At 54.3% G+C, this 26,464-nt stretch overlaps 1 protein-coding gene across 1 annotated transcript in view; it reads right to left on the minus strand.

The window, feature by feature from the left end:
- Nucleotides 1–26,464, minus strand: part of LOC142012223 (dedicator of cytokinesis protein 2-like) — a 454,965-nt gene that overhangs the window by 23,406 nt on the left and 405,095 nt on the right. Inside the window, exons 41-45 of the mRNA XM_074992076.1 lie at nucleotides 25,060–25,164; nucleotides 12,796–12,937; nucleotides 12,453–12,534; nucleotides 10,831–10,915; nucleotides 10,107–10,193 (exon numbers count right to left, since the gene is read on the minus strand). Of these exons, the coding sequence (XP_074848177.1) occupies nucleotides 10,107–10,193; nucleotides 10,831–10,915; nucleotides 12,453–12,534; nucleotides 12,796–12,937; nucleotides 25,060–25,164 (501 nt within the window). The remainder of the gene's footprint in view (nucleotides 1–10,106; nucleotides 10,194–10,830; nucleotides 10,916–12,452; nucleotides 12,535–12,795; nucleotides 12,938–25,059; nucleotides 25,165–26,464) is intronic.

Raw genomic sequence — 26,464 nt, forward strand, 5'->3', positions numbered from 1 at the left:
ACACCTGTTTGATCTGTTGGTGCTGCAGCATCTGTATGGGCTCTGCCCGCCCGACTTGAGAACGTGGCTGACGGACCGGGGCCGAAGCAGCGAGACCAACCAACCCAAGGGAACTAAAGGGATTTGCCCGGCTGCATCACATGAAAAGGGCCAAGACCAAGCTCCTGACTTGGAGCCTCCCCCAGTAGGACTATGACGTGGAGGTGGTGCACATCAAGGGGAGAACAGAGGGTACAGCCAATGCCCTGTCACACGGGGAGAGCCCCGAACTTCCCCAGGTCACCAGTTGAGTGACCCCGCTCAGTTCGGTCTGGAAGGGGGGAGAGATGTGATGGAGTGGGGGATACCTGTGTGTGTGTGTGTGTGTGTGGCTCACAGAGGGTGTGGGGCTCCTGCTGAGGGTAACCCTGACGACCAGGTAACACCTTTGTACTGCAGACAAAGGAGGAGGTGGAGCCTGAGGGGTTTGAATTGGAACTGGGAGTTGGAAGCTGTTAGTCTGGGCTGAGGGAGAGAGAGACCAAGGAGGGGGCAAGGCCCCGGCTCTGGGGGCCCCTCGGGGCCTCCTCTCCCCAACATGGATTGGACTGGCTGTCTCTGCCTCCTGTACTGACTCCTCTGTACGATGCCGTGTCCTGTTGGCTAATAAACCTGCTGTTCTCCTGCTGAGTGAGAGACTCTCCTGCCTGCGGACAGGGTGCAGAGCTTGGGGGACCCCAGAACCCCATCACACTCCCTCTCCTTGCATGGCTCCCCACGCGTGGGGCTGTGCTTCCCTCTCCTTGCATGGCTCCCCACGCGTGGGGCTGTGCCTCCCTCTCCTTGCATGGCTCCCCACGCGTGGGGCTGTGCTTCCCTCTCCTTGCATGGCTCCCCACGCGTGGGGCTGTGCCTCCCTCTCCTTGCATGGCTCCCCACGCGTGGGGCTGTGCTTCCCTCTCCTTGCATGGCTCCCCACGCGTGGGGCTGTGCTTCCCTCTCCTTGCATGGCTCCCCACGCGTGGGGCTGTGCCTCCCTCTCCTTGCATGGCTCCCCACGCGTGGGGCTGTGCCTCCCTCTCCTTGCATGGCTCCCCACATGTGGGGCTGTGCCTCCCTCTCCTTGCATGGCTCCCCACGCGTGGGGCTGTGCTTCCCTCTCCTTGCATGGCTCCCCACGCGTGGGGCTGTGCCTCCCTCTCCTTGCATGGCTCCCCACGCGTGGGGCTGTGCTTCCCTCTCCTTGCATGGCTCCCCACGCGTGGGGCTGTGCCTCCCTCTCCTTGCATGGCTCCCCACGCGTGGGGCTGTGCTTCCCTCTCCTTGCATGGCTCCCCACGCGTGGGGCTGTGCTTCCCTCTCCTTGCATGGCTCCCCATGCATGGGGCTGTGCTTCCCTCTCCTTGCATGGCTCCCCACATGTGGGGCTGTGCTTCCCTCTCCTTGCATGGCTCCCCACATGTGGGGCTGTGCCTCCCTCTCCTTGCATGGCTCCCCACGCGTGGGGCTGTGCCTCCCTCTCCTTGCATGGCTCCCCACGCGTGGGGCTGTGCTTCCCTCTCCTTGCATGGCTCCCCACGCGTGGGGCTGTGCTTCCCTCTCCTTGCATGGCTCCCCACGCGTGGGGCTGTGCCTCCCTCTCCTTGCATGGCTCCCCACGCGTGGGGCTGTGCTTCCCTCTCCTTGCATGGCTCCCCACATGTGGGGCTGTGCCTCCCTCTCCTTGCATGGCTCCCCACATGTGGGGCTGTGCTTCCCTCTCCTTGCATGGCTCCCCACATGTGGGGCTGTGCCTCCCTCTCCTTGCATGGCTCCCCACGCGTGGGGCTGTGCCTCCCTCTCCTTGCATGGCTCCCCACGCGTGGGGCTGTGCTTCCCTCTCCTTGCATGGCTCCCCACGCGTGGGGCTGTGCTTCCCTCTCCTTGCATGGCTCCCCACGCGTGGGGCTGTGCTTCCCTCTCCTTGCATGGCTCCCCACGCGTGGGGCTGTGCTTCCCTCTCCTTGCATGGCTCCCCACGCGTGGGGCTGTGCCTCCCTCTCCTTGCATGGCTCCCCACGCGTGGGGCTGTGCCTCCCTCTCCTTGCATGGCTCCCCATGCGTGGGGCTGTGCCTCCCTCTCCTTGCATGGCTCCCCATGCGTGGGGCTGTGCCTCCCTCTCCTTGCATGGCTCCCCATGCATGGGGCTGTGCTTCCCTCTCCTTGCATGGCTCCCCACGCGTGGGGCTGGGGCGGGTGGGGGCGTGAGTTGCTCGTAGGACAGATGAAGAGTCAGGAGCTGGCTGAAAGTGCCCAAAGCAGGGGGCGGGGGGCAGAGAGACAATGCAGCTCCCTGGAGTCCTGCCTCAGCCCAGAGCAGAAACCACAGCCAAGACAAAGGCCTGGGTAGGGGGCACTAAGCGCAGGTGTAGGGTAAGCGTGAGCAGGGGTATGTATGAGGGAGGCAAAGCTTGTGGACAAGGAGTAAGCGTGGGGGCACTAAGCCTGGGCTCTGGAACGCTTCTCTCTGACCTGACGACTGAGTGAGGAGGTCAGAGCCAGCTCAGCGATAGAGTCCAGGAAGCTGGGCCAGTGAATTGCTCTGGGCTACTGTCAGGGAGTGGGGGGTCCCCAGGCCCCGGCCCCAGCCACAGGCAGACATGACTCTCACTTGCAGGAGAACAGGAGGGTTCTTGGGCAACAGGGACACACGGCAGAACAGATTTGTCAGCACAGACACCAGGCGTGTCAGTACAACCCATCATGGGGCCTGGAGGGGGTCAGAACTGAGGCCCTGGCCCCCTTCCTCCCTTTCCAGCCAGGAGACTGATTGCCTCTCAACTGCCCACTTCAGTTCAAACCAGCCAGGATCCTCCTCCATGCAGTTTCCTGCAGTAGAAAGCTGTCACCTGGTTGCCTAGGTTACAAAGAGCCTGAAAAGCCATTGTCTGTCTCATCACACCAAAACTCCTGTCACCACTATGCACTGAAGCTGTGCCTAGGGAAACTGAGGCACACACATGATGCTAGTACAGTAGGAAAAGAGGCTCTTGAAGAGTTCCACTGTGATTTCAACAGTTTCCACCCCCACCAACCACCTGGGCCTGGACCAGTCCACACAAAAGATCCACTTCCTGGACACAACCGTACAAATAAGTGATGATCACAAAAATACCACCCAATACCAGAAACCCACAGACCACTATGCTTACTACAAGCTTCCAGCTTCCATCCAGGGCACACTACATGATCCATTGTTTACAGCCAGGCACGAAGGTACAACTGCATTTGCTCCAGTCTCTCAGACAGAGACAAACATCTACAAGACCTTTACCGAGCTCTCCTCAAACTACAGTACCCACTTCAGGAAGTGAGGAAACAGACTGACAGAGCCAGACAGGTACTCAGAAACCACCTACTACAAGACAGGCCTCACAAGGAAAACAAGAGCACACCACTGACCATCACATACAGACCCCACCTGTGGCCTCTCCAGCGCATCGTCAGTGACCCTGCAACCCATCCTGGACAATGATCTTTCACTCTCACACACCTTGGGAGGAAGGCCTGTCCTCGCCTACAGACAGCCTGCCAGCCTTAAACAAATCCTCACCAGCAACTATAGATCACAACACAGTAACTCTACGCCTGGAACCAGCCCCTGCAACAAACCTCGCTGCCAACTCTGCTCACATATCTAGTAGCATCCTTCAGTCCACGTAGACTATGGAACGCGCCCTTCGTAGTTCCGTTTGGCATCCTCATTTGCAGTGTCGGCTGTGACTGTGAAGACCCACACGAGAGTGACAGTCCTTGCTGCATCTGTTGCATATGTAATGGGTGTCTAGCAGGTCCTTGCTGTGCTTTCTGCAGACTCGCTTCTCCTTTGCTAGCTGTTTGATCCTCAACTCACCCTTCTGAAGGCCCTTGTATAGCTCCTGCCTCCATCTGCTGCGATCGTCTGCCAGCTCCTCCCAGCTGTCTGGCTTGATGTCCGCTTCCCTGAGGTCTCTCTTGCAAACATCTTTGTAGCGCAGCTGGGGGTGTCCAGGAAGTCTTTTGCCAGAGGCTAGCTTGCCATAAAGCATGTCTTTTGGGATCCTTCCATCATTCATCCAGTGGACGTGGCCAAGCCAGCGGATCGCCGCTGCCTGAGGAGGGTGTGCATAGTTGGGATTCCAGCTTGCTCAAGGACGGTAGTGTTGGACAGTCTGTCCTTCCACGATATTCCAAGGAAGCGCCTGAGGCAGCGCAAGTGGAAGACGTTCAGCCTCTTTTCCTGGCGGGCGTACAGGGTCCAAGTCTCGCTGCCGTAAAGGAGAGTGCTGAGGATGCTGGCTCTGTACGCTTGCATTTTGGTGTGAGTGTACAGCTTGTTGTTATTCCACACTCTCTCACTGAGTCTGGACAGAGTTGTGGCTGCTTTACCGATCCTCCTATTTAGCTCAGTCTCCAAGGACAGGGTGTCAGTGATGGTGGACCCGAGGTAAACGAACTTGTGGACGACCTCGAACGTATAGTTGTCAATGCTGATTGTGGAGAATCAGCAACGTCCTGAGCAAGTACATTTGTCTTCTTTAGGCTGATGGAGAGCCCAAAGTCCTTGCATGCTTTGGAGAACCAATCCAGCAGCTTCTGAAGCTGGTCTTCTGCGTGTGACACACAGCAGCGTCATCTGCGAACAGCATATCTCTGATGAGGACTTCCCGCACCTTAGATTTAGCTTTCGGCCTTGCAAGATTAAACAGTTTCCCGTCAGATCTTGTGTGCAAAAAGATGCCCTCTGTTGAAGATCCAAAGGTGTGTTTAAGGAGGAGTGCGAAGAAGATCCTGAACAATGTTGGAGCAAGGACGCACCCTTGTTTGACGCCGCTCCTGATGCTGAAAGCATCCGATAATGTGCCATTGTATTGGACGGTTCCTCTCATGTCTTCATGAAAAGACTGGATCAACTTGGGTAACCATGGCGGACAACCTATCTTGTGGAGCAGTTTGAACAGTCCATCCCTGCTGACCAAGTCGAAGGCCTTGTTTAGGTTGATGAGGGCAATATAGAGTGGCTTCCTCAGCTCCCTGCATTTCTCCTGCAGCTGCCTCAGAGAGACGACCATGTCGACGGTAGATCTCTCTGCGCGGAATCCGAACTGTGATTCAGGATACACCCTCTCAGCAAATCTTCTGGAGTCTGCCAAGGATGACGCGAGCAAACAGTTTACCAGTGATGCTTAGGAGGGAGATTCCACGGTAATTGTTGCACTCGCTTCTGTCTCCTTTGTTCTTATACAAGGTTATGATGTTAGCGTCACACATGTCCTGTGGAACCTCTGCCTCTCTCCAGCACAGGCACAGTAGCTCATGTAGGGGTTCCAGGAGAGTGTCTGTGGCACACTTGATTACCTCTGGTGGGATACCATCCTGGCCAGGGGCCTTTCCTACTGCAGTGTTGTCAATGGTTTTCTTCAGTTCATCCACAGTTGGTTCGTGGTCCAGTTCATCCATTACTGGTAGGAGTTCGACGGCATTGAGGGTTGAGTCAACCACAATGTTCTCACATGAGTACAGCTCAGAGTAGTGCTTGACCCAGCGCTCCATCTGTTTGGCTTTGTCAGTGATGACTTCACCAGATTTGGATTTCAGAGGTGCCATCTTGTTCTGGGTGGGTCCTAATGCCTTCTTGATGCTCTCGTACATTCCCCTGAGGTTACCAAAGTCAGCACCGGTCTGGATGCTGCTGCATAGCTCGAGCCAGTAGTTGTTGGCACAGCGCCTGGCCATCTGCTCTACTGTTTTTCTGGATGCTCTGAGCGCTTGCAGGGTATTCTGGCTCGGCGAACGTTTGTACTCCAGGAGCACAGCGCACTTTCTTTCGATGGCTGGAATCATCTCATCGGAGTTAGCTTCGAAACAGTCATTTGTGTTTCTAGCTCTTCTTCCAAACACCGACAAGGCCGTGTTGTACATTGTATCCCTCAGATGCTGCCATCTGGGTGTCACATCGGCACCCCCAGGGTTGCTGTGCAGATTCTCCTCAAGGGTCAATTTGAATTTTTCAGCTCTCTCTGAGTTAGCCGTCTTTCTGACATCGATGCGGGGCCTTCCAGTTGGTTTAGAGCAGTGCAGCTTCTCGGGAATCACCTTGAGTTTGGAGCAAACTAACGAGTGATCTGTATCGCAGTCGGCACTATGATAGCTGCATGTCAGAAGGACGTTTTTGAGGTTATCACATCTAGTGATGACCACGTCTAGTTGATGCCAGTGTTTTGAGCGTGGGCGTCTCCATGACACTCTGTGCTGTGGCTTGGTTTGGAAAAATGTGTTTGTGATGCACAGATTGTGGTACGTGCAAAGTTTGAGAAGCTGCTGACCATTTTTATTCATTTTTCCCACACCGGAGTGGCCTAAGCAGGAAGGCCATGAGTCACGATCGGCTCCAACTCTTGCATTGAAGTCAACCAGAATGTACAGTTGTTCACGAGCAGGTATTTGCGCTATGGCAGCACTAAGCACGTTATAAAACTTGTCTTTTAATTCCAGTGCGGCGTACAGGGTTGGGGCGTAAGCACTGATCATGTGGACAGGACCGGCGCAAGTTTGAAGTATGACCTGAAGGAGTCTTTCTGATCCACCCATGACTAACTCCACCATTTGTAGAAGGGTGTTTCTGATGGCGAAGCCAACACCATGCTCCCTGGGTTCTTCTTGGGCTTTACCCTGCCAGAAAAAGGTGTAGTCCTTTTCCTTTAGAGATCCCAAATCTGCGAGACGTGTCTCTTGCAGAGCAGCAATGTCAACTTGGAGCCTCTTCAGTTCCTCATTGATGACAGTGGTCTTTCTGGTGTCGCTGATGTCCTGAAGATCTTCAGTCAGACCTGTCAGCATGGTCCACACATTCCAGCAAGCAAGCTTAAAACTTTGATGGTTTCCTTTTGTTGTTGATTTTCTTATTGGTTTGCCTGGTGCTCAAATTTCAGTCACTTATCAGGTTTGGGAACCTTAAGCCTCATGCGCCCAGTGAGGCAGGTGAACTGTGGCAGGACCAGTACCCTATTGGCTGGGGGCTGCCCAGCTTGAGGCAGTCGGTGACTGTCCAGTGAGATGCGACGATCTCTCCCACCATCGGAGGCAACCCCTGGCGCTCGTTCTCTATGCCAGTTGAGCAAGAGCTTATAACCGGTATCTGTTACCTCCCGTGTTGGTTCAACACTGTTAGCGATGCTGAAGTACGTCTCCAGGCGCGAGCTTGCGCGATTATTGGGACCCTGGGCTGCCCAGACGTCAGTGTTCCCCTCTCGGCTTTACTGATATAGTCCAAAGGAGAGGATAACCTCTATGTCTGGTACCAGCTCAGCTGCAGGAGTTGCCGGGTCAATGCCAGAAGTTGGCACAGAACCGCCTTAGGACTCCCCTCCGGATTTTCTGTCAGGGTTTACTCCCTTAGCCTTGCTCCTTTCCAGGATAACCCACAAGGCAGTGGGGCATGGAGAACGTGGGTACGGTCCCACTACCTCTTGCACCTCCCTGGTGCCACATGTCCCCAAAGCTCCCTGCGACGACCACCTCACCTCCCCAGGACCCTCCTCTCCCCACCCCTCTGCCTCTCATTGGCTACCATCACACCCCAGATCCTCCCTCCCTGTCCCCTTTTCCCCCATCCACTCCCATGTCTCCCGACTGCACCGCACTGCCCCCTATCAGCTCTCGTTGCCCCCAGGTCCCTCATCCCCTGGCCTCTCCGCACCTGGCCACATGCTGCCGCAGCCCCACATCCTCCAGGAAGGCGCCGATCTTGCAGCCCAGCCACACCCTGGGTCCCAGCCAAAGCTACCAACTCTTCATCTGGCTACGGCTGTCCCCGGAGCCCCACAGATCTGGTGCGGCGCGTGCATGCAGGGAGCGCAGGACTGGGCCTGGAATCCATGCAATCTGAGCCAGCACGCCGCAAGCAGCCTCCGTGGGTGCTGCCATCCTCACAGCTGTACCAGACGCCCACAAACCACTTGCCCACCACTGACATCCCTCGATCTCACCCCCCCAGCTCCTCATGCTACAGCGGGTCCCTCAGCTCCAGCCAGCAGTTGGGGATGATGCTGCCCCTTACACCTGAAGAAGTAACTAGCTCCCTCTAAACCCCCTCTCAAAACTCCCTCCTGTTAGCAACCACCCTGTTAGCAAGCACCCAGTCGCATGCTCCCTGGTCGCTTGCCAGCAGGGCTTTAGAGTTCTGGCCTACCTGAGAGAGCCCCTCCCTCTGACTACCGCTCAGCCAATCAGCACGCAGCCTGAGCACACGGCCTTTCAAATAAACAAACAAACAAACAAACAAACAGACAGCACAGCACTCCAAACACCAAATAAACAGACAAACCCAGGCCCAGAACGCCCAAACCCACACACATATCTACACCAGTGACATCATCACAGGACCTAACCACATCAACCGGGGCTCCTTTGCCGGCACATCTACTAATACAATATACGCCATCATGTGCCAGCAATGCCCCACTGCAATTTACATCGGCCAAACTGGACAGTCTCCATGTAAAAGAATAAATGGACATAAATCAGACAGCAGGAAAGGTAACGTACAAAAGCCTGTAGGAGAACACTTCATTCTCCCTGGAGGCTCAGTAACCGATTTAAAAGTAGCCGTCCTGCAACAAAAAACTTCAAAACTAAACTCCAAAGAGGAACTTCAGAGCTGCAATTCATTTGCAAATTTGACACCATGAAGAAGGATTGAAGAGAGACTGGGTGTGGTTGGCCCATTACAAAAGCAGTTTCTCCGCTCTTGATATTCACAGCTTCACATTAGCTACTGATAATGGGCCACATCCTCCCTGACTGACCTTGTCAACTCTGGCCCTCCCCTTGACTGAGACGCCCTCTTTAAATCCCCTCTGAAACTGCCCCCACTCAAGCATCTGACGAAGCGGGTCTTTGCCCATGAACGCTTATGCTCCAAAATCTCTGTTAGTCTATAAGGTGCTGTTGTTTTTGATGATACAGACTAACTCAGCTGCCCCTATGACACAGGGCTTCACATGAATCCTGTGGGTCTGTGACACCAGGTCCCTGGGGAAAAAGGGATTCACAACCCCGCTAGCAACTAGCTCTGGACACTCAACACCAAGTCCCTCTCTCTGCAGGACTGCAGTAGGGCCAGGCTTTGTGCTGACCCATGTGACACTGTGGACTGCTCCTCCACAGTGTCCTGGGGCCCTGATGGGAACACTCTGCTGTATCTGATCTCCTCCATTGTCATCCCAGGGCTTGTTCTGCTGCAGACCTTGGCTCCTTCCACCAAACACTGGGCTGTGGCCTGCCATGCAGAGCAAGTGCTCCTGAAGCCTGGCTCTGCAAACTTTGCCTCCCAATGCCAACATGGAGGCTTGCCTAGCCCTGCCCTGCCCTGCCCTGCTTGGACAATCCTCCACTGAGGCAGGGCCCAGTTCTACCAGTTCCCAGGCAAGGAGAGACCCTTGAGTCCTGGACCTCTTCAAATCCTACAGCCACAGGACAGTACCTCCCACCCTGCCCACAAGGCCATGGAGTCTAGTTTTAGGGTCAGCACCAGCAGCCCCTTTCTCCCCTTTCCAAGGTTCCTCAACTCCCTGCACTGGCTGGAGATCAAGGCCCTGCCAAGCCTCACTCCTTGGCTGTGTACCCATCCCTCCCTGCCCGGTCAGGGCACTCTGCTCCTCCAGCACTCCTGCTGGCTGCTGGGCAGGCGTCCTGCTTCCGATGCCCTTATGCATTTTTACAAGATCGCATGTCTTATGTGAGCTGCTCTTGAGCGTCTGGCCTCCCAGGTCACCTTCCTGCCCTGGGCTGCACAATGCTTCCTGCTCCTTGTGGGTTCCTCCAAAGGGGCATTCCAGGCACAGGTGCCCAGCAATGAGGAGAATGGCGCTGTGTACAGGTGCCAAGCACTGGAGGTGTATACCAGGCAAGGTTGATGAGCACCAGAGGTCTGCCAAGCAGCTGAGAGTGGGGAGCAGGTTGCAGGGTCTCTCTTTGCTTGGGAGCTGGTAGACCCAGCCTGCCAGGCAGTTGGACGGTGAGATTCAGAGCATCCTGCTCCAAAGCAGGTACCCTTCAAACAGCCAGTCCCAGCCCCCCTCAGCTCCTCCCAAGCCAGAGTCCTCACCGTGGCAGTTGCTGTGACCACAAACCAGCGCAGGATGCCAGGCAGCAGATAAGCCGTGAGGAAGGTTGTTCTCTCGATCCACATGGTCTGCGGATGGGTCAGAGCTCAGTCATCATAGGTCTTTTGGCTGAGGGACTCTGAACACCTCTTCCCACCTGGGAACCCCAAAAACCTGCAGGACTCAGCACCCCTCCCCCTGGTCCCCCAACACCCCCACAGCACAGGGCTCCCTACTGCTCTCCTACCACTCCTAGAGCTCTGCCCCATACATGGAGAGAGAAACCCATCTCACAGTGCTGGAAAGGACCTTGACAGGTCTTTGAGTCCAGTGCCCTGCACTCACACAGCAGGACCAAGCACCATTCCTGATAGATTTTTTCCCCCCTTCTTTTAAATTCCTTTGCCCCAGATCCCTCAATGGCTGGGCTCACAACCCTGTGTTTAGCAGGCCAGTGCTCAAACCACTCAGCTATCCCTTCCTACCTCTGTACTCTCCTAACAGCCCCCAGAGCACAGAGCTCTCCCCAAAACTCCAGTAACACCAACCCAGAGGACAGGGCTCCCCCACTGCTCTCCTATCCCCCCAGAGCACAGGGCTCTCCCCACTGCTCCCCTAGCTCCTGGCCCAGATCATAGGACACCCCCATTGCTCACTCCTGCCCTGGTGCATCTCTTCATGCCCCCAAAACATGGGACTCTCCCACTGCCCCAGAAATTGGCTTACCGCAAACTCGTTGTCTGGGTCTTTGGGGCCTTTCCTGAAGGGCCGTGAATAGCTGAACTGCTGGATGTTGTTGGCTTTATAGAAACTGCAGGGGGAACGTGGGTGAGTGATGGGTGAAATGGGGAGCTGGCATTTGGGGCAGTGTCAAGGGGGGTGCGGGGCAGTGTCAAGGGGGTTGCAGGGCAGTGCTGGGGTAACACAGTCAGCACTGGGTGAAATGGGGAGCTGGCGTTGGGGCCAGTGTCAAGGGGGATGCAGGGCAGTGCTGGGGTAACACAGTCAGCACTGGGTGAAATGGGGAGCTGGCGTTGGGGGCAATGTCAAGGGGGGTGCAGGGCGGTGCTGGGGGAACACGGTCAGCACTGGGTGAAATGGGGAGCTGGCACTGGGGCCAGTGTCAAGGGGGTGCAGGGTGGTGCTGGGGGAACACAGTCAGCATTGGGTGAAATGGGGAGCTGGCACTGGGGGCAGTGTCAAGGGGCGGCGCAGGGCGGTGCTGGGGGAACACAGTCAGCATTGGGTGAAATGGGGAGCTGGCACTGGGGGCAGTGTCAAGGGGGGGGTGCAGGGCGGTGCTGGGGGAACACAGTCAGCATTGGGTGAAATGGGGAGCTGGCACTGGGGGCAGTGTCAAGGGGGGGGCGCAGGGTGGTGCTGGGGGAACACAGTCAGCATTGGGTGAAATGGGGAGCTGGCACTGGGGGCAGTGTCAAGGGGGGGCGCAGGGTGGTGCTGGGGGAACACAGTCAACATTGGGTGAAATGGGGAGCTGGCACTGGGGGCAGTGTCAAGGGGGGGGTGCAGGGCGGTGCTGGGGGAACACAGTCAGCATTGGGTGAAATGGGGAGCTGGCACTGGGGGCAGTGTCAAGGGGGGGGCGCAGGGTGGTGCTGGGGGAACACAGTCAGCATTGGGTGAAATGGGGAGCTGGCACTGGGGGCAGTGTCAAGGGGGGGCGCAGGGTGGTGCTGGGGGAACACAGTCAACATTGGGTGAAATGGGGAGCTGGCACTGGGGGCAGTGTCAAGGGGGGGGTGCAGGGCGGTGCTGGGGGAACACAGTCAGCATTGGGTGAAATGGGGAGCTGGCACTGGGGGCAGTGTCAAGGGGGGGTGCAGTACAGCCCTGTGGGAAGGCAGGGCAGCATCGAGGGGAATGGCAGGTTGGCATCGGGTGCACAATTGCAGGGACATGGGGGCAACAGGCTGGGAGGATGGCGGGTAGCTAGCTGGGGGCACTCCCCCAATGTACCACTCCTGTCCAAGGACCTGCTTGAACTCCCCCATCCCCACAAGCAACTCTTCCTGCTCTTGGGGAAACTCCCGTCTCGGCTCCCAGAGGACCTGTCCTTGCCCCCGGGAGGAACATGCCTCCCCCCCAGCCTGCCATCTGTCACCCAGGAGACTCAACCCACATGCCCAAGGACCCCAGCACTCCGTCCTCCATGCCCAGGGATCCTCTCCCAGCACACTGCCCCAAGCACCCTCCCTCATGCCTAGTACCTGCCCCCCACACCGAAGGATCTGCCTGCTCCCCTTCTGAACACCCTTCCCAGCACCAAGAGCTGAGGCTGTGGAGCACAGACATGCCCTTCTTGTAGGTCTGGGGCCCTGGGGACTCACTTGACAATCTGCTCAGGGACGTTCCTGCCCCTGAAACGGTCCCTGGCCTCCTCCACAGGCTGCACGGTGAAGCACTGGATATCTGGGTTGAGTGAAGGAGCAGCCAGAGAATGGGTCTGTCCCAGGCGGAGCCCTCCTGGCCCAACCCGCAGGACCCCTGTGCCTGCTACACCCAACAGGAGCCGTGCAGGGATGCTTACACAGGCGAAGCCCTGCAACAAGCACACTTGAGGGAGGGGAGGGCCTACATGTATGCATTTGGACTGGGGAACACCACACAGCCAAGCCTTGGCCAAGTAGCCAGGGCAGCCCCAGCCTACCACACAAGGTAGCGGAAGGATACACTGGCCTGGAGAGTCGGTGATGGCTTGCTCTGGGGGGGACGTGGTCTGCAGCTTCTCAGCATTGGGGAAGGGAGTCAGCAGCCGCATCTCAAAGTCCTCCCGGCGCTCATACTCCTTGCCTCGGTAAATGAACACCTTGTTCTGCAGTGGGAGGGAAAGGTTAGTGTCTATTCTATCCCACAAGGACCATGCCTGCCTGACCCAAGACTTGCTGCTGTGGCTTGGCCTAATGCAAGTGGGGTTACCAGCTGGTGCTGGCCGGGAGGGGGCCTGGGCGGGCCCAGTGGGGATGGAGGGTGTGACATCTGATTAAAATGTGCCATATAGATCATTGTTGCAATCACTGTTCTATGACTGGAGCAAATCTTGTACACAGAGGCTACGTCTACACGTGCACCCAACTTCGAAATAGCTTATTTCGATGTTGCGACATCGAAATAGACTATTTCGATGAATAACGTCTACACGTCCTCCAGGGCTGGCAACGTCGATGTTCAACTTCGACGTTGCTCAGCCCAACATCGAAATAGGCACAGCGAGGGAACGTCTACACGCCAAAGTAGCACACATCGAAATAAGGGAGCCAGGCACAGCTGCAGACAGGGTCACGGGGCGGACTCAACAGCAAGTCGCTCCCTTAAAGGGCCCCTCCCAGACACACTTTCATTAAACAGTGCAAGATACACAGAGCCAACAACTAGTTGCAGACCCTGTATATGCAGCACGGACCCCCAGCTGCAGCAGCAGCAGCCAGAAGCCCTGGGCTAAGGGCTGCTGCCCACGGTGACCACAGAGCCCCGCAAGGGCTGGAGAGAGAGTATCTCTCAACCCCCCAGCTGATGGCCGCCATGGAGGACCCCGCTATTTCGATGTTGCGGGACGCGGATCGTCTACACGTCCCTACTTCGATGTTGAACGTCGAAGTAGGGCGCTATTCCCATCCCCTCATGGGGTTAGTGACTTCGACGTCTTGCCGCCTAACGTCGATTTCAACTTCGAAATAGCGCCCAACACGTGTAGACGTGACGGGCGCTATTTCGAAGTTACTGCCGCTACTTCGAAGTAGCGTGCACATGTAGACGCAGCCAGAGTGCCCAGTGAGGTGTCTATGAAGAGGCTGTCATTCACTGGCTATGACTATGCCATTCATATACGTGCAGCAGGGGTAACTCTGGTTTGAGCACTGGCCTGCTAAACTCAGGATTGTGAGCTCAACTCCTGAGGGGGCCATTTACGGATCTGGGGCAGCTGAGCTAGACACTCACAGTGCTGACAGGAATGGTTGTGGACCCTGCTGTGGGGGCTGGGGACTGGACTCAAAGGCCCCTTCCAGCTTTATGAGATAGGTGCATCTCCATATGTTATGTATCATTTTAATATTTGAAGTAATGACTATTGGATATATAACTGTATTTCAAATATTGCTTCTGGGAGACAGCAACAGGAACTTTGGGCAGCTTATCGTGAAAAAATTACTCAGGTAGAATAGAAATAATTGACTGGCAATAGGCTCTGGGAGGTGCCAGTCCACATCTGATGACCTTTCCTGGTAATGTTCAGACTGGCATGGGAGCGATGGCTTCTACCTGTAAAGAATGGAGTCATGTGTGGACAGGTGACTTGCTCATGTAACAAACTCTATGTCGTAGCTGTACTTTTCCACAGAGAGAACAATGAGAATCTCTCCCCATCGCAGAGAATATAAAAGATCTTGGGAACTCCTCCATTTTGTCTTCGGTCCTGCTTCTTACTGCTGGGAAACCTTTATCATAAACTGACGCTCTCAGCAAAGAACTCAATGGCCCATCCAAGCTGGGGATGTATTCCAGAAACTTGACTTAAGCCAAGAGTTTATTCCATCACTACTACAAACCTGAACCAAGGACTCTGCAATGGGTGTATGAAGAAGTTAGTAACGATTGTTCTTCAAGGTGTGTGTTCCTGTGAGTGCTCCACTCTAGCTGTTAGAGCATCCGAGCACCACAGGTCAGAGAATTTTACAGCAGTGGTCAGTTGAGCTAGGCACGCACAGTGCTTTCTCATGGTACTCACACCTAATGTAGCGTGCATGTGGCCAGACCAGCTCATGCTCCTTCTCTGCCTCTGAGTTGAGACTCTGCACTCTGAAGTAGAGGCGAGGAGGGCAGATTGTGGAGAACCCAGAGGGATACACATCTCAAAGAATAATCATTAATGCGCAAGGTGAGTAACTTCTTCAAGCGGTGTCCTTGGGGATGCACCACCACAGGTGACTACCAAGTAGTGTCCCCAAGGAAGGTGGGATTCAGAATCAGGTATCAAGAGTAGAGGAGAGCACAGCTTGGCCAACTGAGGTGTCAGCAATGGGCCCAGAGGTGATCCCTTCATGTTTTGGAAGTGTGGTCTGTATGTCAGCTTGACAGATACCTGCTAAGGGGATGTTAGGTAGAAAGGCTATGGATGCTGCCATGCCTTGGGTGGAGCGAGCCCTTATGCTAACGGGAGTGTTCTGTCCCAGAGGGTGTAACAGGTATATATAGATGTGGAGATCCACTTGGACAGGCGCTGCTTGGAGATTTCCGCTATGGAAATGAGTAGCCGCTGCAATTTGTGGAAAGGTTTCATTCTGTCAGTGCAGAATGCAACTGCTCATTGGGCATCCAAAGTGGAAAGGGTGGCCTCCTGTTGGTCTCTGTGTGGTTTAGGATATAATGATGGTACGTTTTTGGGTTGATATAAGTGAAAGGAGGTGGCCACTTTTGGTAGGAAGGCTGGGTGTGGTTGCATGGTGATTTTGTCTTTGGTGAAAGTGGTGTGAAGAGGTTCAGCCAAGAGTGCTCCACTCTCACTGACTCTTCTGGCTGACGTTATATCTACTGAGAATGTGCCCTTCCCTTTATTTAATGGGAAGAAGGGTTCTTTCGAAGATTGAGTTTACTTTCGAAAGAGCAGCATCTACACTGGTTTTCTTCTTTCGAAGCTCTTCTGAATAAGAATAAGCAAATGAGATGTCAAATATGCAAATATGTCCCTCCTTTGCATTTTCGATTTCCCTCATTTGCATACCTCTTTCGAAAGAGGAATACAAGTGTAGATGCACCCTTAATGAGTTGAGAGCTAAGCCCAACTGTTTCACTTCAAGGAGGTACTCCATGATGAGTGGAGGGGGTACTTCATTTGGGGTAAGTTGTTTACACTTGTACCACATGGAGAATCTTTTCCAAGTTTGCAGGTAAGTGTTTCTGGTCATGGACTGACAGCTATTGAACAAATTTGTGCCTTGTCATGTGAGACCACTGAGAAGCCAGCTGCTGAGATGAAGCCTGTGCAGATCTGGAGGCCATGGTCAGTTGTTGTTCTGGAACAGGCGATCTGGACTCCATGGAAGGTTTGCAGAGGGCATTCTGCAAGATGTGAGAGGTAAGGGAACCATAGCTGTCTGGGCCATGCTGGGGAGATAAGAATGATGTGGGGATTGTCCATATGTGTCTTGTGAATGACCAAGGGAATTAATATTATCAGAGACCATGCGTATAGCATTATGGGGTTCCAGGTAGTGGTAGTAGTAGCACCCTTCAGTCTACGTAGACTATGGATCGCACCCTGCGTAGTTCCATTTGGCATCCTCATTTGCAGCGTCGGCTGTGACTGTGAAGACCCACACGAGAGTGACAGTCCTTGCTGCATCTGTTGCATATGTAATGGGTGTCTGGCAGGTCCTTGCTGTGCTTTCTGCGGGCTCGCTTCTCCTTTGCTAGCTATCTGATCCTCAACTCACCCTTCTGAAGGCCCTTGTATAGTTCCTGCCTCCATCTGCTGCAATCGTCTGCCAGCTCCTCCCAGCTGTCTCGCTTGACGTCTACTTCCCTGAGGTCTCTCTTGCAAACATCTTTGTAGCGCAGCTGGGGGCGTCCAGGAGGTCTTTTGCCAGAGGCTAGCTCGCCATACAAGATGTCTTTTGGGATCCTTCCATCATTAATCCTGTGGACGTGACCAAGCCAGTGGAGGCGCCGCTGCCTGAGGAGGGTGTGCATGGTTGGGATTCCAGCTTGCTCAAGGACGGTAGTGTTGGACACTCTGTCCTTCCACGATACTCCAAGGAAGCGCCTGAGGCAGCGCAAGTGGAAGACGTTCAGCCTCTTTTCCTGGCGGGCGTACAGGGTCCAAGTCTCGCTGCCGTAAAGGAGGGTGCTGAGGATGCAGGCTCTGTAGACTTGCATTTTGGTGTGAGTGTACAGCTGAGTCTGGACAGAGTTGTGGCTACTTTACCGATCCTCCTATTTAGCTCAGTCTCCAAGGACAGGGTGTCAGTGATGGTGGACTCGAGGTAAACAAACTCGTGGACGACCTCTAACGTATAGTTGTCAATGCTGATTGATGGAGAAACAGCAACGTCCTGACCAAGTACATTTGTCTTCTTTAGGCTGATGGAGAGCCCAAAGTCCTTGCATGCTTTGGAGAACCGATCCAGCAGCTTCTGAAGCTGGTCTTCTGCGTGTGACACACAGCAGCGTCATCTGCGAACAGCATATCTCTGATGAGGACTTCCCGCACCTTAGATTTAGCTTTCAGCCTTGCAAGATTAAACAGTTTCCCATCAGATCTTGTGTGCAAAAAGATGCCCTCTGTTGAAGATCCAAAGGCGTGTTTAAGGAGGAGTGCGAAGAAGATCCCAAACAATGTCGGAGCAAGGACGCATCCTTGTTTGATGCCGCTCCTGATGCTGAAAGCATCCGATAACGTGCCATCGTATTGGACGGTTCCTCTCATGTCTTCGTGGAAAGACTGGATCACCTTGAGTAACCATGGCGGACAACCTGTCTTATGGAGCAGTTTGAACAGTCCATCCCTGCTGACCAATTCGAAGGCCTTGTTTAGGTTGATGAGGGCAATATAGAGTGGCTTCCTCAGCTCCCTGCATTTCTCCTGCAGCTGCCTCAGAGAGAAGACCATGTTGACAGTAGATCTCTCTGCACGGAATCCGCACTGTGATTCAGGATACACCCTCTCAGCAAATCTTCTGGAGTCTGCCAAGGATGACACGAGCAAACAGTTTACCAGTGATGCTTAGGAGGGAGATTCCACGGTAATTGTTGCACTCGCTTCTGTCTCCTTTGTTCTTATACAAGGTTATGATGTTAGCATCACGCATGTCCTGTGGAACCTCTCCCTCTCTCCAGCACAGGCACAGTAGCTCATGTAGGGGTTCCAGGAGAGTGTCTGTGGCACACTTGATAACCTCTGGTGGTATACCATCCTGGCCTGGGGCCTTTCCTACTGCAATGTTGTGAATGGCTCTCTTCAGTTCACCCACAGTTGGTTCCTGGTCCACTTCGTCCATTACTGGTAGGAGTTCGACGGCATCGAGGGCTGAGTCGACCACAATGTTCTCGCATGAGTACAGCTCGGAGTAGTGCTCGACCCAGCGCTCCATCTGTTTGGCTTTGTCAGTGACGACATCACCAGGTTTGGATTTCAGTGGTGCCATCTTGTTCTGGGTGGGTCCTAATGCCTTCTTGATGCTCTTGTACATTCCCCTGAGGTTACCAAAGTCAACACTGGTCTGGATGCTGCTGCATCGCTCGAGCCAGTAGTTGTTGGTACAGCGCCTGGCCGTCTGCTGTACTGTTTTTCTGGCTGCTCTGAGTGTTTGCAGGGTACTCTGGCTCGGCGAACGTTTGTACTCCATGAGCGCGGCGCGCTTTTTTTCGATGGCTGGAATCATCTCATCAGAGTTAGCTTCGAACCAGTCATTTGTGTTTCTAGCTCTTCTTCCAAACACCGACAAGGCCGAGTTGTACATTGTATCCCTCAGATGCTGCCATCTGGGTGTCACATCGGCACCCCCAGGGTTGCTGCGCAGATTCTCCTCGAGGGTCGCTCTGAACTTTTCAGCTCTCTCTGAGTTATCCGTCTTTCTGGCATCGATGAGGGGCCTTCCAGTTGGTTTAGAGCGGTGCAGCTCTTTGGGAATCACCTTGAGTTTGGAGCAAACTAACGAGCGAGCTGTATCGCAGTCAGCACTATGATAGCTGCGTGTCAGAAGGACGTTTTTGAGGTTATCACGTCTAGCGATGACCATGTCTAGTTGATGCCAGTGTTTCGAGCGTGGGCATCTCCATGACATGCTGTGCTGTGGCTTGGTTTGGAAAAAATGTGTTTGTGATGCACAGATTGTGGTACATGCAAAGTTTGAGAAGCCGCTGACCATTTTCATTCATTTTTCCCACACTGAAATGGCCTAAGCAGGAAGGCCACGAGTCACAATTGGCTCCAGAAAGATATTCCCTACAGACTGCAATGTGACTTCCACTCTGACACAAAAAAGGAACATTCATAGTTTTGTTTGGCACAAATAAATCTATTTATGGTTGACCCCATTTGCAAAACATGGTAATTAGGACTTCATGGTGTAGTTCACACTCGTGGTCATCTAAGAAGTGCTGCCTTAGTGTGCCAGCTATGGTGTTCTGTATTCCGGTGAGTAACCTACTGTAATAGTTATATTGTAATGAATGCACAAATTCCAAAGGTACATAGCTTCAGTACACAGAGAGAACAAGCACTTCCCTGTCTGTTGATATAAAACACGTATGTAAGGTTGTTGGTAAGTATGTGGCTAGCTCTGTTCCATACGAGGGGAGGATGTGTTGATGGACCTAAGCTCCATGAATTTATTTGTAGAAGGGTGGGTGGTTGGAGGGGGCCGAGGATTGGGCCACAAGACCAAGCGATGGAGTCAAGGGGGCAGGGGGCTGAGGAGCCGGGGGATTGGGCCAGGACCAATAGGTGGAATTCGGTGGGGGGCGAGGAACCAGGGGATTCAGCCAGGAGACGGGGTGGAATGAAGGCTAGGAGATTGTGGTTACTGGAGGCAGCAATGTCCTCCGTCTGTGCTGGGCATACACAGACGCAGCACAGGCGGGTAAAATGGTGCCCCAAATGTAGTGGTGCCTGAGAGTCATTCACAGCCCATTTTAGAGGAAAACAATTGGTTTCTGTCAAAGGGGAGGTCTTCCACTTTGATGTGAAACTTCTTTAGAATTTCTGATGCTTGTAGCCAGATGATGATGTGGAAAAACTGGAAATACTCAATACTTTTTTGGCCTCCATCATCACAGACAAGGTTGGCTCCCAAACTGCTACAATGGGCAGCACAGTATGGGAAGAACGGCGGGGAGGGGGGAGGGCGGCTCTTGCTGGTGAAAGAAATGGCTAAGAACTATTTAGAAAAGCTGGCTATACACAAATCCATGGGGCTGGATCAAATGCATCTGTGAGCGCTCAGGGATTGGCTGATGTGATTGCAGAGCCATTGTCCATTATCTTTGAAAACTACTGGCAATTGAGGGAAGTCTCAGACATTTGGAAAAAGGTAAATGTAGTGCCCATCTTTAAAAAAGAGGAAGAAGGAGAATCCAGGGAACTACAGACTGGTCAGCCTCACCTCAGTCTCTGGAAAAATCATGGAGCGGATCTCAAGGAATCCATTATGAAGCACTTGGAATAGAGGAAGAAACAGGAAGAATGAGAGGCCCTGGCACAATCAAAGAAGTACGAGGTGATTGGAATAACAGAGACTTGGTGGGATGACTCACATAACTGGCGCACAGTCATGGAAGGGTATAAACTGTTCAGGAAGGACAGGCAGGGGAGAAAAGGAGGAGCAGTTGCGCTCTGTGTGAAGGAGCAGTGTGATTGCTCTGAACTCCAGTACATGTAGGGAGAAAAGCCAGTTGAGAGTCTTTAGGTTAAGCTTAGAGGCAGGAGCAACAGATATGATATTGTGGTTGCTGTCTGCTATAGGCTGGTAGATGAGGATTTCTTCAGACAACTAAAAGAAGCTTCCAAATCACAGTCCCTGGTCCTCATGGAAGACTTTAATCATTCATACATTTATTGGGAGACTGTGATGCAGTGGGGGATGCGTGTGTGTACGTGTGCGTCTCACAGAGGGAGGGGGGGGGCTCCTGCTGAGGGTAACCCAATGACCAGGCGACACCTCTGTGCTGCAGACAAAGGGGGAGGTGGAGCCTGAGGGGTTTGAATTGGAACTGGGAGTTGGAAGCAGTGAGTCTGGGCTGGGAGAGAGAGAGACAAAGGAGGGGGCAAGGCCCTGGCTCCAAGGGCCCCTCGGGGCCTCCGCTCTCCAAAATGGATTGGACTGGCTGTCTCTGCCGGCTGCACTGACTCTTCTATAAGACGCTGTGTCCTGTCAGCTAATAAACCTGCTGTTCTCCTGCTAAGTGAGAGTCACTCCTGCCTGGGATGGGGTACAGAGCTTGGGGACCCCTGAACCCCATCACAGAGACCAACACAGACATGCACAAAAAAACAATCCAGGAAGTTTTTGGAGAATGTTGGAGATAACTTCCTGCTACATGTGCTGAAAGAACCGAACAGGGGCTGTGTGCAGCTTGACTTGAGCCTCGCAAACAGGGAAGAACTAGTAGGAGAAATAGAAGTGTGTGGCAACTGGGCTGCAGCAACTATGAGCTGGTAGATTTCAGGATCCTGACAAAAGGAAGAAGGGTGAGCAGCAAAATACAGACCCTTGATTTCAGAAGAGCAGACTTAGACTCCCCGAGAGATCTGATGGGTAGGATCCCTTGGGAAACCGATATGAAGGGGAACGGAGTTCAGGAGAACTGGCAGTATTTTAAAGAAGTCTTAATGAAGGCACAGGTACAAACCAGCCCAATGGGCAGTAAGAAAAGCAAACATAGTAGGCAATGAGCTGGAGAATGCTGGGAAGTAATCAGGAAAGCGAAAGCACAATTGGAACTGCAGCTCGCAAGGCATATGAAGGTAACAAGAAGGGTTTCTACAGGCATGTTAACAATAGGAGGGTGATCAGGGAGGGTGTAGGGCTGTTACTGTATGAGGGAGATAACCTGGGGACAGATGTGAGAAAGGCTGAAGCACTCAATGCATTTTTTGCCTCAGTCTTCACAGACGAAGTCAGCTCCCAGACTATGGCACTAGGCAATGCAGTATGGGAAGGAGGGGGGCAGCCCTCAGTAGGGAAAGAACAGGTAAAGAGCTATTTAGAAACACTAGATGCACACAGATCCATGGGTCCGGATTTAATGTATCCAAAGGTACTGAGGGAATTGACAGATGTCATTGAAGAGCCTTTGGCCAATGTCTTTAAAAACTTGTGGAGATCGGGAGAGGTCCTGGATAACTGGAAAAAGGCAAATGCAGTGCCAATCTTTGAAAAAGGAAAGAAGGACAATCCAGGGAACTCTAGACTGGGCAGCCTCATCTCAGTCCCTGGAAAAATCATGGAGGGGATCTTCAAGGAATCCATTTTGAAACCCTTGGAAAATGGGAGAGTGATCAAGAGTAGTCAACATGGATTCACCAAGGGCAAGTCCATGTATCCAATCCATATTTCCTTAACTTTGGGACAAGAATGTTGTGGGAGACTGTATCAAAAGCTTTGCTGCAGTCAAGGTATATCACATCCACTGACTTCCCCATGTCCACAGATCCTGTTACCTCATCACAGAAGCTAATCAGATTGGTCAGGCAGGACTTGCCCCTCGTGAATCCATGTTGGCTATTTTTGATCACTCTCCCCTGTTTCAAGTGCTCCAAAATGGATTCCTTGAGGATCCCCTCCATTATTTTTCCAGGGACTGAGGTAAGGCTGACCGGTCTATAGTTCCCTGGATTGTCCTTTTGCTATTAGGAAACACTCTTTCCCCAGGCGGGCGGTGAAGCACTGGAATGCTTTCCCTAGTGAGGTGGTGGAATCTCCATCCCTAGAGGTTTTAAGTCCTGGTTTGCAAAGTCCTGACTGGAAAGATTTAGTCAGGGCTGATCCTGCTTCAAACAGAGGGCTGGACTAGCTGATCTCCTAAGGTCCCTTCCAGTCCTAGGATTCTGATTCTACGATTTTATCTCTCTAAAGCTGCGTCTACACGTGCACGCTACTTCGAAGTAGCGGCACCAACTTCGAAATAGCGCCCGTCGCGTCTACACGCGTCGGGCGCTATTTCGAAGTTAACTTCGACGTTAGGCGGCGAGACGTCGAAGTCGCTAACCTCATGAGGAGATAGGAATAGCACCCTACTTCGACGTTCAACGTCGAAGTAGGGACCGTGTAGACGATCCGCGTCCCGCAACATCGAAATTGCTGGGTCCTCCATGGCGGCCATCAGCTGGGGGGTTGAGAGATGCTCTCTCTCCAGCCCCTGCGGGGCTCTATGGTCACCGTGGGCAGCAGCCCTTAGCCCAGGGCTTCTGGCTGCTTCTGCGGCAGCTGGGGATCTATGCTGCAGGCACAGGGTCTGCAACCAGTTGTCAGCTCTGTGTATCTTGTGTTGTTTAGTGCAACTGTGTCTGGGAGGGGCCCTTTAAGGGAGCGGCTGGCTGTTGAGTCCGCCCTGTGACCCTGTCTGCAGCTGTGCCTGGCATCCCTATTTCGATGTGTGCTACTTTGACGTGTAGACGTTCCCTCGCTGCGCCTATTTCGATGTTGGGCTGAGTAACGTCGAAGTTGAACATCGACGTTGCCGGCCCTGGAGGACGTGTAGACGTTATTCATCGAAATAGACTATTTCGATGTCGCAACATCGAAATAAGCTATTTCGATGTTGGCTGCACGTGTAGACGTAGCCTAAGAGTATTCTAACAACTAGTATAATTTATAACTCCAACCCTTGTCTTTTGGAGGACAGCAGGAGAAATGCTGCTGTGGAGTGCCATCTACGGCTGACGATGGCAAAGGAGAAACTGAGGAGGGTCAGGCAGCGCATGCAGTAAGTAGACTATGAGCACAGCGAGACAGCTACTGCATGTGTGTGTGGCCCTACGAACCCCTGTAAAAATCTCTGATCTGTGGTGCTGGAACACCCCGTCGCATAGAGTGCGGCACTTATGACGACACAGCTCTTGAGGAGTGTTTGATCCCTTTAATAATTTTACCTTCCTTCCTTCCAACAAACCTTTAGATTTTAGATTCTAAAGGATTGTCCCTTAGTGATTTTTAGGTAATAGTCCAAGTTACACATTGTCCTGGGAATGTTGCTGGTTCTTTGAGATCAGAAGAACCTTTTTATTCAATGAGATTGGTTTTCCTAACCTCTCACCTGTATAAGGAATGGTGGTGGTCATAGCCCAGGAGAACTTGTAGTGTCTGAGGGAATTGATCGTATATTTATTGCATGACTTCTTGTTAACCACTGTGGTGAACAGAAGAGCTCTTTGTGACTGATCTGATGTACGTTATAGTGGAGGAACTCCATCTTGGGCAGCAAGTAGCCCTGTCTCTAACTGTTTGTCCTGAATTGATATTCTCATTTTGTCCCCAAGAAAGCTCTTGTTAAGGGGGCACCAGCTAGTACTGGTGGCGAGCTGGGGCACAACCTGTCCCAGCAGGAGTGGGAAAGAGACCAAGTAGTGCTGGTGGGGAGAGGTGGGCCTGCAAGTCAGGACTGAGGGGTACTGTGAGACCTGGGGAGAGCAGACGCTGCAGGTTCAGACTCAGGGGCATTGGTGCAGGGAGGGAGAGGTGGAGTTGGGCTGGTCTAACGTGGGGGAGGAGCAGGTGCCAGCTGTTGCAGCCTGGTCAAACACAGAGGGTGAGTACAGCTGGTGCTAGCAGGGAGTGAGGGGTCCAGCTTGGCCTGATGTGGGCAGCGGGGTACTGCAGGGACAGGAGGACTTGGCCTGGCCTAACACAAATGCGGGGAACTGGCTGTTGCTGGCTGGGTGTGGGGGGGTGCAGGTAAGGACTCAGGGTACTGTCAGAGCCAGGGAGAGCAGATGCTCCAGTTAGCAATTAAGGGGCATTAGTGCTGGGAGGGAGAGGGGGACCCACCCTAGCCCGAGGGGGTGGGGAAGGGACTAACTGGTGCTGACAGGGTGTCGGGGGGGCAGCATGGCCCCTCCACTGCTAACCCACCCTCCTCCGCACCCCCACCATGGCAGTATCCCTCAGCCCCCCCCATCGGAGTGCCGTCCCCTCCTCCTACTCCTTGCCACACTCTGTTGCTGTCTCTCCAGACAAGTCCGGGCATGGCCACCTGGCCATAGGGCCTCAGGTGTGGGGATCTTTCCAGAGGAGGGTCCCAGGGTGGAAGGGCGAGAGGAGCAGGGTGGGGTCTGGAACTCGGTTCAACGCTGGCAAAGGAGCATGGCACTGACCACCCCGAGAAATGGCCTCGTCTGTGTGCACTTCCCACCGCTCAGCTGCTGGCTGGCAGAGTGTGGGCTGCTGGCCTGGCTGGTGTGCTAGGGTGAGAAGGGCGCAAGGGGAACAGGGGGTCTCTTACCCGCAGGAACGGGGGGAAGCCTTGCCCATAGTAGCCCACAGCAAAGTAGTCTGGGCTGGGCCGTAGCACTTTCAAGATGTTCTCGTAGAACTTCGCTTCCCGCTGCTACAAGAGACAAGATGGGGCTCGGCCCCCTTAGACTGCGGTTTGCCACAAACCCACGACCCAGGAGGAGGCAGACTGCAGACCGCTCTGTCAAGTCCCCTGAACTGTCCCCTTCTATCCCCGTCCTGCAGTGATCGATCTTTCTATCTAGAATCCGTCCTCACAGCTGTGCGCACATTCCCCCACCCGTCACCACACAGATCAAGCCGCATCTCCGTCCAACCATCCCCATGCACACGCACCCACCCTCCCATCCACCCCGATACAAACCCATCCATCATGGTACACACTCACCCACCCCTCAGCCCCCGCGACACCCGCCCTGGGCTCCCCAGCTCTGACAGTGCCCTTCAGTCCCTCTCTGCAGCCCTTGCTGCACCCGCCCTGGGCTCCCCAGCTCTGACAGTGCCCTTCAGTCCCTCTCTGCAGCCCCCGCTACACCCACCCTGGGCTCCCCAGCTCTGAGAGTGCCCTTCAGTCCCACTCTGCAGCCCCCGCTACACCCACCCTGGGCTCCCCAGCTCTGACAGTGCCCTTCAGTCCCTCTCTGCAGCCCTCGCTACACCCGCCCTGGGCTCCCCAGCTCTGAGAGTGCCCTTCAGTCCCACTCTGCAGCTCCCGCTACACCCACCCTGGGCTCCCCAGCTCTGACAGTGCCCTTCAGTCCCTCTCTGCAGCCCTCGCTACACCCGCCCTGGGCTCCCCAGCTCTGAGAGTGCCCTTCAGTCCCACTCTGCAGCTCCTGATACACCCACCCTGGGCTCCCCAGCTCTGACAGTGCCCTTCAGTCCCACTCTGCAGCCCCCGCTACACCCGCCCTGGGCTCCCCAGCTCTGACAGTGCCCTTCAGTCCCACTCTGCAGCCCCCGCTACACCCGCCCTGGGCTCCCCAGCTCTGACAGTGCCCTTCAGTCCCTCTCTGCAGCCCCCGCTACACCCGCCCTGGGCTCCCCAGCTCTGAGAGTGCCCTTCAGTCCCACTCTGCAGCTCCCGATACACCCACCCTGGGCTCCCCAGCTCTGACAGTGCCCTTCAGTCCCTCTCTGCAGCCCCCGCTACACCCACCCTGGGCTCCCCAGCTCTGAGAGTGCCCTTCAGTCCCACTCTGCAGCCCCCACTACACCCGCCCTGGGCTCCCCAGCTCTGACAGTGCCCTTCAGTCCCACTCTGCAGCCCCCGCTACACCCGCCCTGGGCTCCCCAGCTCTGACAGTGCCCTTCAGTCCCTCTCTGCAGCCCCCGCTACACCCGCCCTGGGCTCCCCAGCTCTGAGAGTGCCCTTCAGTCCCACTCTGCAGCTC

This window comes from Carettochelys insculpta, chromosome 4 (assembly GCF_033958435.1).
Source record: "Carettochelys insculpta isolate YL-2023 chromosome 4, ASM3395843v1, whole genome shotgun sequence".
Classification (NCBI taxonomy): Eukaryota; Metazoa; Chordata; order Testudines; family Carettochelyidae; genus Carettochelys; species Carettochelys insculpta.